The 15,223-nt window shown below is 43.5% G+C and overlaps 1 protein-coding gene across 1 annotated transcript in view; it reads right to left on the reverse strand.

The window, feature by feature from the left end:
- cachd1 (cache domain containing 1) overlaps positions 1–15,223 on the reverse strand; it is a 76,966-nt gene that overhangs the window by 19,584 nt on the left and 42,159 nt on the right. Inside the window, exons 4-10 of the mRNA XM_070909157.1 lie at positions 13,432–13,538; positions 7,450–7,576; positions 5,892–6,036; positions 5,536–5,752; positions 5,256–5,405; positions 1,870–2,154; positions 1,262–1,411 (exon numbers count right to left, since the gene is read on the reverse strand). Of these exons, the coding sequence (XP_070765258.1) occupies positions 1,262–1,411; positions 1,870–2,154; positions 5,256–5,405; positions 5,536–5,752; positions 5,892–6,036; positions 7,450–7,576; positions 13,432–13,538 (1,181 nt within the window). The remainder of the gene's footprint in view (positions 1–1,261; positions 1,412–1,869; positions 2,155–5,255; positions 5,406–5,535; positions 5,753–5,891; positions 6,037–7,449; positions 7,577–13,431; positions 13,539–15,223) is intronic.

Consider the following 15,223-nt stretch of genomic DNA (forward strand, 5'->3'; position numbering starts at 1 on the left):
ATTAGAATGGCACTGCCTCCCAAAACCACACGCGAATCAAGTCCTGTGTTGTGGTGCCAGTCGTCATGTCAGGTACACCTGTCCTCCCTGTCGCCTAGCTCAACATTTCAAGTCTAGTTTAATTTACCTTCAGGCTCTGCTGTGTTCAGTTTTAGTTGGGGTAATTTGTAGTGTTTTATGAGGGGCGGGGGCTTCTTAAAGGGTATTATGACAAAAGCGGAGGGTCAGTTACGTGCAAAGATGTGAGAATGGGCCGAGCTCTTCTCACCACATTGCTGACATTCCCACTTCCGCCACTGTCTGTTTTCCCTGCTGAACCGCACTGATGGCTTCCAGAAGAGAGAGCCATCTGAACAACAGCTGGGACATATATGAGCCGACAGATACTCTCAATTCAGTTGCACTCACATTTACGTTTTTCAATTAAACTCTCACCGCTGGCATTAGATGAATAAACAGCTTGGTAGGAGGACAATGTCACCAAGACCAATGTTATTGCAGCCGATACAACTCATTATAAGTAAGGGGAACCAATCCGTAGCTATAGCGCCATCTAGCAAAACCCCCGCTCTCCAGACCTACAGGGCACAACTTACCTGCTACACAGCACCAGCGGTTTAGTCTAGACCCCCTCAGCTAGGCCAAAACAAACCAAGACCGGACATGAGCACTACCGCCCTGTGTTGTGGCAACGCACTGAGGCATGGCTCAACACAGAATGAAATGCCAAAGAAGTGCCAGTGCTACCAAGAAGATGTCAATTAAGCCTAATAAGGGATAATGGCTGTGGGGGAAGTTGAGACAAAATAAAGCGTAATTCCACTTGTATGTGAAACAAGACCAACGAAATACATCCTTCCAACTGGAGTGTTTCTCTAAGGCTGTGATTAATAAAGACTGATACCCTGAATACACTCAGAAATGTTTTGTAGACCACTGGAGTCTGTTGGACCTGCAGGTCAGAGCAAGATTTATCCTGATTATTGTTTGTTTTGGTGCTGGCTTAGAAATCTAAGCAGCATGCAATGGGACTGGTTTGTGTTTCTGCTGTGTTTGTTGTATTACCCAGTAGACCTGTTAGTACTGCACACAGGGGGAAAACTTTATTTGGAGAACAGGCTGTCATGATTCACACAACCACAAGTTAGAGAAGGCACCATTTCCTGCTCACTCTTATGTGATGAATATGGGAGTGTGCAAGTGTGGGAGAGTCAAGAGGCCAGCAACAACGTTTTGCACCGTGCGTCTCTAAGTGACTGACCTTTGTTGTCGATGAGGAATGTGTATGAAGCCAGCGAGTCTTGGTAGTAGGTGACATCCTCCAAGATGTAGGCCAGGTTCACGTCCACCCCGACCACGCCCAGGAGCAGGTTACCGAAATAACAGGGCCGGCTCACGGTCATAATAAACCCTGGAGAAAGAACAAGACGCAACATCTGGGGTTAGTTTAAGTTTGACACACTAAGTTTATCTCTTTGAGCTCATTGTGTGATTGCAATTTAGTTCTGGTGAGCTCATTTCATAAATTTCTGTGCAGAATAAAAAAAACAAAACAGTTTTAGTTTTGCCTTCAGTAAAAGTGTTTATTACAAGGAATAGTTTGACATTTTGGGAAATAAATGTATTCACTTTCTCGCCGAGAGTTAGATCAAGATCAAGACTCCTCTCACAGCTGTACAATGCAAGCAGGAAATTGGCTGAGCTTAGCATAAAGGTAAAACAATCTCATAAAAGCTCATTAAATAACATGTTTCCAGGTTTTATGCTAAGCCAAGCTAATTGTCTGCTGGCTCTAGCTTCATTCTGGCCAAAAACCTTCATGTCATTCAATATTAGCGCAGACTGTCCAGTTGTGTCCAAACCACTCACCATCTCCCATGGGGTCAGAGTAGGGCAGGCTGAAGCGGGCCAGGTCGATCATGCGGTTGGGCAGGTTAATGTAGAAGCGGCCCACCGTCGTCTCCAGGTTGCTCAGCTGGTTTAGTACCATCATGCTGCCCTTCACCACCGGCATCATGGAAGCTCCTGCTGATCCAGACGAGGACGCCGCAAAGAAGCGGTCCCTGTCGGACGTTCGGTCGACGCCGTATTTCACAGAATTCTGCTCTGCAAGATCCCTCAAGAAGGCCAGCTCCTTCAGGCCTGTTACTCCCTCTGCAGGAGGAGGGAAGGGGATAGAGAATGAGTTCAGGACAGGGAGGGAGAGCCGATGACGGAATTTGTTTGATCTAATCAAGCAGGGATATTAAGAACAAATCCGTAACTGACGGCATGGCTAAAGGCCCATTGAACAGGGTAACTGTGCAAATGAGAAAAAAAAAAAGTAAACAGCTCCTCACTTAAGACCGCATGACTCAAATTCCTGTTATAAAAGGAAACCCAGTGTTCACTTTCCCCTCTAGCTCTAAAAAAAACAATTCCTTCAAGGAGCTGGAAAAAATAAATCACACTCCTGCCACCAAACCTGAATTCTTCAAGAATCTTTGAAATGAAAGATGTATTTAACCTCATACAGTTCACGTGGTTAAGCAGCGAGAGGCATTGAATCATAATAAGTACATACTATACATTGCCACATGGATTTCCCAAACTTACTTGGCATTAGCAGCAGAGATATTTCATACATTCAGGCCCTGACTTGTGATCCTGCGCCATGATCTCTATAAGCTTTATCCGTACAATCCCGTGCATCTGCTGAACCCAATTGTCATCTGTGAAGCTCAGAGATTATACGACATGAATAAATCCCTCATCACTTCAAAAGAAAATATGCAGCTGAGATGTTAATGCACAGCTCAGACTCTATCTTTCCGAGCCTCGTGAGGTCATTTCGGGGAGAGCGGCTAACCGCGGCTGGCCCCTACAGCTGTCACCTGGAACATTTGGCATCCCACAACCTATTGGGATGGAGAGAGCACAGAGTGTCTGCCAGTATCCAATCATTGACTGGATTACCGCAGAATCCCGCTTTAATGCCAAGGCTCTGCTCTGCTGATCATCACGCTGGGCAACTCGCGGGTGGCAGCGTCGTCATGGGTGGCAATGTCAAACGAACATAAAAGGAGAAGTTTTGCGGACAGCACAGGTTTCTGTTCACTTTAATTTATGAGGGAGTATCTATTCCCACTCTCTAGGATATGCAAGCCGATCCTTCATACCAAAATAATTAGCAATTATTACGAGTTTTTAGAAAAGTCTACCTCCTCAAAGATACCATGTGAGGTTTTCTTGTAAGTAAACGCAGTCACGTTCACAGTCAGTACATAACAACATAAGAACATACGCAAAGGTCATTTTCAGAATATTCTGAAACCTGCAGTGTGCAGGCTGGGAACCCCCGAACATTTGCCAGCCGCTTGCAAGGAAACAAATGTAATTTGCCAAAAAAAGATGAATATTAACTATATGACTATGTGCTATTATAAGGCTATTTTCGTGGTAATTATGTTGAACCTTGCACAGCGGGTCATCAGTATGCAAGGTCACCCGTCTGTCGTCACCCACTTTCTCAATCTGTGTGCGCTGAGTTTGAAAGTCACTTCTGAGGAGATAAAAGACTTAAAGTGTGTGTAATAATATCGAAAACTTCTTAATTAGCCTAAGTTTTATCTCAGTCATTTATCAAACACAAAAACACCAAAGATTTGCTGGCTCCAGCTTCTCAAAAGCGAAGATTTACTAATTTTCTCCATTTTATATACGATTATAAACATAATATCTTTTGACCGTTTTTCATATAAAACAATATGACAACATAGTTTTGTGCTCTGGGAAATTGTGATGGGGGGTTTTTCACCATTTTCTGACATTTTTATGATAAATCAAAAATACAGCTATATGCAAAATAAAAGGGGTAAGCAGGTAATGATCAGCATGTAGGGTAGAAATCATACTTAGCTGACAGGAGAGCAGTTTATTCAGGCTACCATACACTGCTTTGGTTGAGGGAGGTGGGCCTCTCATCAACACACACACACACACACACACACACACACACAAACGACTGTGCATTATACTGCCGAGGGACTGCTGATCTCCTTGAACAATCAGTACTTCACATTTGGCAGGGGATGCAGGGAATAAGACACACACACCCACACACACATTGGGCCTTTCAGCTGCGTGCAACAGTGTCGGCAACAAAACAAATGTTTTTTTGGATATGCAATGCTAATAAACTCAGATTTCTGCATCCTTTTCATCATGGAGCTCTTTAAACAGCCAAGGTCCTCTGTCAGTCACACACAGAGTGAGCAGTTCGCCCTTTGAAGTCTCACTCTGTCCTCTCTTAGATGTGCCTCATTTCCATTCTCAGATGCAAAAACCATTTGTATTAATGGTGGACTAATGCATGCACAGTGAGTGAGTGTGTGTGTGTGTGTGTGTGTGTGTGTGTGTGTGTGTGTCTGTGTGTGTGTGTGTGTGTGTTGCAGGTATTAGATGAGGCAGATGGATGGACAAGGACAATAAAAGAGGAAAAGGAAGCATACACACCAACACACCCACACACACACAAAAGCCTTTGAGGTTTCTGAGCACCTCTCTAACCTTCAGTCTTCTCTTGAGCACACTGAACCCAAGAACACAGAGAAAGGATATCTAACACACAGAAACAGCTCCCAGCAGAGCCAAAAAGGAACAAAGCTCTAGAGATGTGCAAGAAAACAATTAATCAACATTAATGTGGAGAACATGCAACTAAAAAAAAACCAGGATGTTCAATGGCCTTTGACTATTTTGTGCTTTATTCCTAAAAGATACGATTTTTCAACTGGGCTGCTGTTCATGTTCAATTTATACAAGTGTACAAATAAGTGTTGTAATATGTGAGATAACCTAGAAGGCTTCATTTAGTTTATTTTACACTGCAGATATTTAACAACACTGTGAAAATGAAATTGTAAGTAACATGTTGGTCTCACCCGTAGTTAAAGTACAAGTAGTATTTCTCAAAACAAATCTTGGACTTTATTTGGGTTTTTTGTTGTTGTGAAATTTGGATAAAAAAAACAGAGAAGTCTCTGTGATAAAGATATTTTACAAATTCCTTTCGTAGCTTAAAACGCAAATTTCACCTGTTTCTGTTGAGGGAAAATCAGCAGGTAATTTGCATTTTGTCATCTTTACTCCTTGCTAGATCACTTGCTGCAACTCTTTTTTTTATCATGGGGACATTAAATCCAGGTGAAAATCAATTCAAACTACTCCAAAAAAAAAAGAAAAGAAAAGGTGAATCTTAAATAAGAGAGACCTACCGTTCATGAGAGCGTAGGTGAGGATCATGACAGAGTTGTTGAGGTGTCGGTTCTCCTCTCTGACCACACTGAGCGTCGCTCTCTTCTCCTGCTCCGACGACTCTCGAGACGTGATACCAGACGACAGGTAGATGATCACCATGTCTGTGGCTGATAGGAGACAGAAACAAACACGGCGCGCACATCAGTTAACGCACAAGAGCTGGAACTGATCACTGGGACAACTGTGCACATTCCTAATACGCAGCGTCACCGCAATTTCACAATATTGTTTCCTTACTGGTACTCTGTTTGCAGAGGCTGCTGGTGTTTCGCAGCAGCTGGAAGGCTTTCTGGAAGCCCGCTGCGTGCTGCGTGGCTCCATCAGAGGCCTTGATGTTGGAGATGAAGGTGCTCATCTTCCTCTTGGTCTCACTGGTGGCTGGGGAGAGCAGACTCTTATAGCACTGGTCCAGAGAACAGGAGCGAACCGTCTCTGCCACCGAGAGAATGGAGATCTGGAGAGGAGTGATAATGAGATTAAATGGAGGGGAAAAAAAACCAAACATGACTGGTGTCACTAAAAGCTGGTGGCTTTTTTTAAATTTTATTTTCCAAAGCATGGAAGCATATTCAAGTCTACTCCCTTTCACTAACCTTGTCATGTTCGTCTATGGCGTTGAGGATGACCAGCGCCGAGTCCCTGGCGATCTGCAGCTGGGTGTCAGTTACAGACGCTCCGTGGTCCACCATCACCACGATGTGTTTAGACTGGGGACGCACCGCAGACACATACACAGGCCTGCAGGAATACACGCGCAAGCGTGCATGTCGAGATCAGACACTTGACTGCACAGCGATATGCATACAATCCTCAACCCAAGACGATATTAATGAATACTGTAACAGCATTCGGACAGTGAGTGTAAAATGTTGAAAGAGCATCAACTATGGAAACACACGATGCAGTTTTGGTGCAGAGTTGGGAGTAAATACATTTGCACTGCTAAGCAACTGTCTCACGTATGCGCCAACTAAACATTATGGCCTTGTTTTTCTCCTCGTCCCTCGTCTTTCCTGGGTGGCTTTTGTCAGAGCCTTCTTGTCCAGCCTGCACTCAGCTACAGTTTCCATAAGAAATCCCCTTCCCTTAACTGTTATTTTTGGTGGAGGTTCAAAACGTGTCTGTCATTGCGTAATTAGTTATCCAAAACCATGTGTGCACGACTTCCCACAGCTATATGGGAAACCTTCAAGCTTCAAAAGTTACAAAAGGGATTTTACCTTTCAGTTTATTCCAATGTGTTTTTGAATTATAAAGTAACATTTCAGCAGCTTTTCAGACCATGATCCTACATGGTGAGCTAAAAAAACGAAAGTAACATGTTTAACTTCCGGCTGAAGTATCTAACCCCCCCCCCCCCCCCAAAAAAAAGAAAAAACTTGACCTTATCATGGTCCCACAGTGTTAAAAAGACTTGTGATTTTAAAAAAGCGGACTATGTACTCACTGTCAGCCTGCTGTTGGTCTGATATATGTGGTGTATGTGTTAATGTACGTATATGATCAGCTTGGTGGGGGTATGGAGGAGTGCAGAGGGTAGGAGGGGGTCAGCGCCTGTGTGTGTGTGGTCTGCTGGACAAGGAGACACTAACACAGGGCAGAGAAGGGGAGTGATGTACTCACAAAGCCTCATTCACGCTTGAAGCAAGCCAAGAAACGTCGTTTCTCTCATGGCTGTATGCCAGCTCACTGACTTGAACAGCAAGAAAAAAATCCAAAAGACATGATTAAAAAAAAAAGTGAAGAAAACTGAGAAAATGGACCAGAGAGACAAAAAGAATATAGAGAGAAAGAGATGTCTTTCAGCCGTGGCCACAATAAAAACCCACAACACTGGAGGTGTGAAATTCCAACAGGCTTTAGTGGCACGGAGCCACATTCCTGACAAGGGCATGTGTGGCCAGGGTGTGTGAGGGGCGGCATGCCATCAACGTGCCCTCTGGGCCACCCCACAGCAACTGACAGGAGGAGGAGGGGCGAGGAAGAGGAGTAGGAGAGAGGGTGAGGAGGATGAGGGCAGGAACCTCAGCCGGCCTGTTCTGAGGCTTCGCTAAATGAGTGATATCTGTTGACAAACCGTGGGTTTGTAACTTTGAGCCCGACAATGAAAGGAAGCCGAATGTTAAACAAAAAGGAGAAGCTGGTGTGTACCTGCTGCGGTGCTCGTAACTGCCCTTGCATTGGAACTTGTGGGCGGGAAAGACCGTGAAGATGCCCTCCTCTGAGCTGAAGTACTGCCACTTTATCCCCGGGTTGGACTTCAGGTTGTCTGCCAACACTGCAGAGAGAGAGGAGACAGAGAGGGACATGTTGAGAAAACAGGGAAGGATAAAGGGAAAAGGCGGAGAGAGACAGGCAGAGGAAAGATCACACAAAGTGGGAAAGGCAGGAGGAAAGAAGGTACAATATATGAGTAAATAAGGACTTCAGTGCTACTGCTTAGATGTTAACCTTTAATGTTACTGACAACCAAAACCTCTTTCAGGAGTTCAGGGGTCAACTGTGATTCCTGAGTGAAACCACTCACATAACAAGATCAGGCCAAAAAAACAAAACAAAACACACTCCATGTGTTCATGCTCAACATTATAAGTTGTTTGTGGTTCATTTCGTCAATCAGACCTACAGTTTAACACAGACCCACTGTTTTGACAAGAAGGTAAATTTGAAAACATCTGAAACCTGGCAGCAATGCACTCGGTTCTGTTGTGTGTCCGTCCACCACGGGATGAAACTGCAGTGACGTGATGCGGTTTCAGACCAGTCCGATGAGCTGCAGCATGCGATCAGCAACGCATTTCTAATTAAAGGGTGTGTGTCGGCCGGGTAAAAGGCTTCAGCGAAGGTTGATCTCTTTTATCCTCACTCACGCCTCCTCAGGGAACCCTCCTCGCTCCTCAGAGCAGAAATAAGAGCATTGCAACGTCCTTTCCCGGTCAGGCGAGGAGCGATCAAATAAGGGAATTGTATTCAATCTCTAAAATTCGCTTCACGCTCAGTCTGAACACACAGTTGGAAATAACATGAGGATTACTGTTAAGGACAACTTGCAACATGTTTGAGTGAAAATAACGTCTACGACTTAATTTGGAGAATCACAATTCATTAAATTTGCGAGTTGCTGCACGCACACGGCCTTTTGTAACTTGTCTACTTTTTCGGACAAACATGAGTGCTTTGTTTTCTGTTATTGGCCTTTTAACACCTAATTCAGATCTATGCAAACCTTCCTATTCAGGCATGACAAGGCATTAAATACATCCCTTTCTGACGGGACATTAAGTATGCACATGCAAATGCTTTCCCCCATTCACACCTCTCACAGAATAAATTAACTCCTTGAAGAAAAAGAAGCGTGAACAGTTCAACTACTGGGAAGTATACAGTACATTTCTTTCATGTGGATACCGGATGTCGATATCTGCGTGTCATAACTGTGACTGCAGGTCAAGCTGAAATAACAGCCGTAACTACAACCTCTGCAGAGACACTGGGCCTGAGTATTTGCTCAAAACTAACAGAGATTTTTTTTTTTTTTTTACTGGGTCACAGAGTCAACAGTATCTTCACAGAGATCCCATCACAAAGCCAGCAACTTCCTTTCCGCTCACTGCAACACAAAACAGCCTTTCACAAAGAGATGGGGAGAGAGAGGGTGGGGGGTGGAGTTAGAGAGACACAAATAGAAACTTTGGGCCCTCTACCAGGCAAAAACAGAGACAGGGAGGGAAGAAACAGCAATCAAAGTAGGCTTTATTGGAATAACTTGAAACAATAATGCTGCTCTTAAATCTATGTTTTCGTTAAATACATAAATGCTGACCAACCATGGGTAAATCCAATCACATTAATAAATATTGATGGAGAATATGGCACAAACCAGATAGCAGGCACACATTTCTTAAATCCTAGTAGCCACACAAGACTACTACTTGTTTTTGAAATTAATCTATAATATTCAGTCTAAAGAGAAAGTTTGGTTGGATTTAGCCAGCTATTACAATGTTTAATTTCTTACTACTGATCCATTCCATTGTGGTTTCTGCAGGTCATTAGCAGCTGTATGCATTCACCGACTATTTTGCCATTTCGCTATTTGTTATTATTCGGATGGAGGTTTCCATAGACAGGGGCAGGATTTCAAATACCTTGTTAATTAAGTCTGCGGTCTTTGCCAGACATGCTAACCACCATCCGTGCATGTCAGCTGGGTCTAAATAGTCCCATAATGTGGTTCTTGGCTTGTGATCACATTGAATTAATCACCTGCTAAAGAGAACCTGTTTTGACCTTTTCCAACCTTCCAGCGATATTACGAGCCAAAGCCAATTTTTTTCCCCCCCTATATGTCAAATAAACAACTCACGCTACAATACACTAATAGTGAAGTTACAGAACAACTGTGCAAGCGTCCAACTGCCAAACATTATACACAGCAACAAAATGCACCTCTGGCCTCCATGGACGTTGCAACGAACTACTCAGAAAGACGGCAGGCTCTCGCACACCAAGGTCGCCCATCATAAATCATCCCTGCCCAGGCACCCCATCCATCTCTGAGGCTCATAAAAACAGGAAACACTCAGTTGTGTTGACAGTGGAAGAAGGGCTCTGTATACATCTGTCAGGCTCCAGTGCTCCACTCTGCCACCGATGTTTAGATCTTCCCAGAAACAGATGGACAAGCCAAGAACCCAAAGGACCCAAACGACACCCATTTCCTACAGCCTTAATACTACTGAGTATTTGTAATGACCTGCTTTGATACTTCTGCAACTACGTCCATACATAAACACACCATATGGACAGCTTTAAGTGTTACACGCTAGTAGAGAATGATCCAGATATTGCAAAACAAAAAAAAAAAGCCTGGAGAATTTAGTGCCACCCAAGTGTATCTTCATTCTGACCTACTTTTTAAAAAAGCTGTTTTATGGGTTAGCCTAGGGACTGCACAGTGGTAGCTCTCGCTGTTTCTTTCATTTCACAAAAGACAGTGTGAACATAGTCATTCAAACCCAGGGAGCATGATGTTCTTGACCAACTTCAATAACAACAATGACGCAAAGCAGTTCTATATACACATTTAACTTTAAAATACGGTCACATTACGTCATAGTTTCCTTCTTTTTTATTTCTGTCTACAGCCACGCTAGCTACCCTGTGAGGTTGTTCTCAGAAAAAGCAGTGCTTTGAGCTAAATGCTAACATCAGCAAGCTAATACGGCAATGTTGACTAATGTTGCTTAGCATGCGAGTTTACACCATCTTAGCTTAGCATGCTAACTTTAAACTTTGCACAAAACAGAACAGCTGAGGTTGATGGGAATGTCAACGGTTTTGCAGGTATTCGGTCAAAGTATTGGACAAACTAAAATGATGACCCAACAATGGCGCCGCGTGGAAAGTGAAAGGATAACCAGAGTTGTTAAAATTCATCCTGAGGGGCACATGAATGTCATGGCGATCCATCCAATTGGTTGTCCAGACAACTCACTGAAAACCAGCATGAACCTAACGCTTTGCCTACGGGAGAAGCCCTGGAGCATTTTGGGAAACACTCAAGACAGAAGATGAGATGTAACATAATAACAAAATAACATCTCTAAGCCACAGGAATGGATGAACTTGCTGGAAGAAAGAAGACTAACAAACTAGTCCTCTAATCACACCGCACTCCACCCGAGTCATCACTATCGATGCCTCCCACATCCACTATCTCTCTACTATCTCCCCCTTCCTCCCCAAAAAAAAAGTAAAATGGAAGATGAGAGGAGAGAAGATGGAAGGAATACAATACAGTCTTGATACAATTACTCCATTTCAATCAGCTCTCACCCCTCCTTTCATCATTCTCTCCCCCACAATTATCCCTCACTCTCTCACCCGCTCCCTCCCTCCTGCCCCTCTGTAGCTGCTTGTTTAGACTGGGCTGAGACAAATGGGAGAGAATGAATACGCTGGGAACGTGGGGGTCAAGGAGGGCTGAGTATGAGGGACAGGGAGAGGAGAGGGGAGGTGGGGGGGTAACTTGAACTTGCCATGACTGGCTTGTAAGGAAAATAAAACCCAGCCGATGGTGACGTGTTATGAATGGCAGTCATTATGAATGGTTTGCAGAGAGAGGAGCAGGCTGGGATGTCTGGAAAAAATAGGAGGGGGGGGGGGGGCAGCAATGGGATGGCAGAAGAACAAATGATGTTGGAGGTTTCCTGTAAAAAGGGAAGGAAAAGGGGGACAACTGCAATAACCAGGGTGCAATGAGAGTAAAGGGTTCAGTATGCTTCAAATAAACAAGTTCACATTAAGCGCCTGCGGAACACGTCTAAAGGCAAAAGTGCTTATCTTTTTCTTTTTTTTCAAATGGCCACACAAGGCGGGACAAAAAACCTTGCAGTCATAGAGGGAAGTCGTACACACTTTGAGATAGTCTGTCCTCAAAGGCAGCCAAGGCATTACACTTGGCTGTACACACAAAAAGAGAGCTTGAGTGGGAAGTCTTACTTTCTCACCTCCGAACACATGGCCAGTCACTATGGAAAGTGATTGTTGGATTGTTAAATTCTGATGGAGGTCTCAGGAGCCGCTCGACGATCCGACAAGCACTTCATTTGAAGCATACCGACGTCTTTAAGCAATCCCCCCAGGATCTTGTAGAGTTCTTTTGGGAGTATTAAGCCCAAATGACTCAATTTGCAGCATTTCTTTTAAAACCCTGAGCTATATTTTGCAACAATTTTATGTTATTTTACAATATACTGCGGTAAGTAAGCTGGCCAAGTAGTTGAACATGCTTGAGTAACTTTTTCCAGCTGAATTCAGTCTATAAGCTAACCTTAGTGCTTCCTTATAGCGCCAAATAGTGCAGTCAACATGCCCTGCAAACCAAATGGTTGGGTTTAGGTTTTGGATTACAAATAAATATGTTTTGGTGAGTTAAATAGCAGAAGTTTGGTTAGAGCAATGATTTGCACGGGGGCAAGCTGTGCCTGACAAGACATGATATAGGGAAACACAGTCCTTCCCTATGTAGTTAAAAGGAAACGCTTTCATGTAAGAGTTTTAGGCAGAAAACAGCCGTGCTTGGTAAAATAAGCAACAATCGTCCAATTTTCACATCTTCCTTGAGGACGTACACGATCTTCCTAGCAGATTTTACAGGGATTGGTAGAATGCATGCAGTACAGTTTGATATTTCTTCTCTGGAAGCAGAAGGAACACACCGCTAACCAAGTGGTGGCAGCAGAACAGAAAAAACAGCGGGGGAAAATTGGCCTTTGCCCGGTTTTTAGTCAATTTGGTCCATTTTGCTCCTAATCAAATGCAGACCGACATATGTGGTGCAGACACATGTGGGTTTTACATGGTCATATTCTGCAATGTGCTCACGCAATCTGGAGCCTCAATAAATGTATTGTGGGAGCCGTGAGAACACCATCAAACTGTTTTCCGTTGCTCTCTCTCGGGGACGACTTGTGAGGACGATGTTGAGGTTACACGTATGTGCTATAACAACGTCTGTGACAACCGATTCAATTTCCATTTGAGGTAAAGTGAGGACAGAAACAAAGAACTGACAAAGCCCTTAACAACAGGATGATAAAAACATATACTACCTGAACACAATTGCAGACAGTGTTCAAAGTCAAACAAAGTGCGTTTGATCTCAGGCTATAAAAATCTTTTTCTTTTTTTTTCTTTTTTTTTTAAATCAAAGGGAGGAAAAAAACAGAGAGGGGAGACAGACAGAGAGGAAGGGAAGAAAGTGTGAGTGAGGGAGCACAGGAGAGAATGTAAAAAACATCTCCTCCGACACGCACAGCTAATTATGTCCATCTCAGATCAATGTCCTCTCCTTTTAACATTTCAGAGGATAAGAAGAATAGAAGAGATAATACAACTTCTTAATTAAAAACCCGTTGCCATGGCAACTGCTGTAAAATTATTCAGCATTTGGAGTGCAGTCAACAGTATAAAAAAAAGAAAGAAGAATGAAATTGAAAAGAATGAATTCCTAAGTTTAAATGGTGTGTGTCCATGTTTCATTTGTTAAACCAGGTCAGTTTGTATACCAGCAAATTATTGTAGCTTCATCTGGTGTGTGTGTGTGCGTGTGTTTTGTGTCTAACAAACCTGAGTTGAGGTCCCGTCCAGGGTTGAAAGCGCGGCTGTTGACGGTGGGGGAAAGTCTGTCACAGCAGATGGTCTTGGAGACGTTGGTATTGAAGTTTCCATCAAACCTAAATACACACAAACAGGCAACATTGGAGACATTTATAGAGCGTGTCCGACTCATTTGTTGGTGGAGCAACTCTGACTTTTCTCTCCAGCACCAACAGATTTACGACTTTACAGCTTTACTTCCAATAAAACCAAACTCACAGGTTTCCAGATACCTCCGACTTTATGGTTAACGTTCACGTCAAAGCTACTGACTGAGATCTACACAATATACACAAACAGTGAAGAAATATATGTGAAAGCATGAAGTTAATCCAATTACGGGAAACATCTGTTGAAGCTAATAGACCCCGCTTGTTTCATTTGAGCTGAATTGTATCGCAGGCTATATCATCTGTTGCCCAGACCTCATATTAAAGTGGGAGTTATGGCAAGTGAATAATATTTTCCATGGGAAACTGCTTGAATTCTGCTCTTCTCCCAACAAAGCTAATACCCAGTTCCCTGAGTGCATCCGAGTGTCCGCCCGCTTAATTTGATTCAAATCATCTGTCACAGAGCCCCGATTGTATTGTATTATCAGTCTCTTTGTCAAATCTTCTACCCCCCCCCCCCCATTCCCTCAGTCATTTTCAACACGACAGTAAACTGACGACAGAAGATTTGCAGGACCATCGCTGTTTGTCGCTGAGCCATTGTTTCCTCAATGTTTCTATGAAGATCTTGCAGATGTTGAGAGTACGGCATATTTCAAAAACGATGTTGTTCATGTCGTCAGATTCTTATGTTGAGAAGACTATTGCCGTTACTAAATCTAGATAACATATGCACTCATTTATTAGCTCTTCCCATCTAAAATTACAATGGAGTCCTGATTGAATGGTACAGGACGACTCAGTCTGAAGATAAGGGCACTAAATACCACTGCTATGCAGTTCCTGAGGTTTTGACATTTAGATTACTATTATTCTTAACAATATATGTATGAATATGATGTGCGGGGCTGACATTTAGGGACACTTCTATTGCCCAATTCAGGTGTTAATCAGCTGTTCTCAGCCTGGTTGATGAGGAAGTTTGGTGAAAGGCTTCACAATATTTTCTAATATGCTCCTTCTCTCGTGTGCTGAATAATGTGACTGTTAGCACTGAGGATACGTCTCCTGAGAGTGGCTTGCCTGCACTGTAACTGGCCTGTGTAACCGTAGTGTAAAAGATGTGGACCGGTAATGCAGTGTTGTCCGTGAGTGTGCACACACACCCTAATGTGTTAAAGAGGTGTCATAAAGGTGAGACATGTCGGCACATCTTTACACGTGGCTTTTCTACGAACATCTTCACACATCGTTTTTCAGTAATTTGTTTTAGTGTTAAGCAGCAGCATAAGTTATTTTAAAATGTCTTACGTGTGTGTGTTGATGGTAAAGCCTGGTTTCCACAGCCCATATCTCTGGAGCTGACAAAAAGGGAGGTATGCAGAGGAGCAGCCTGCACTGCACCAAGCCTAGGTGCTTTGATCCTTCCATCCCTCCAACTAGACTGCCTCCCCCCCTCGCAAGATACAGACACACACGTGTATACATAAACGCACGTGCACACACACACACACACACACACACACACACACACACGCAACACACTCTTTGGCTCCCTCTGCACTGGCCAGGTTTGATTGACAGGCGCTGTGATGTACAGGCTGCGTTTGAACTTCACTCATTTGGAGTCCCATAAGGCCAAAGTCATT

This window comes from Enoplosus armatus, chromosome 7, assembly GCF_043641665.1.
Source record: "Enoplosus armatus isolate fEnoArm2 chromosome 7, fEnoArm2.hap1, whole genome shotgun sequence".
NCBI lineage: Eukaryota > Metazoa > Chordata > Actinopteri > Centrarchiformes > Enoplosidae > Enoplosus > Enoplosus armatus.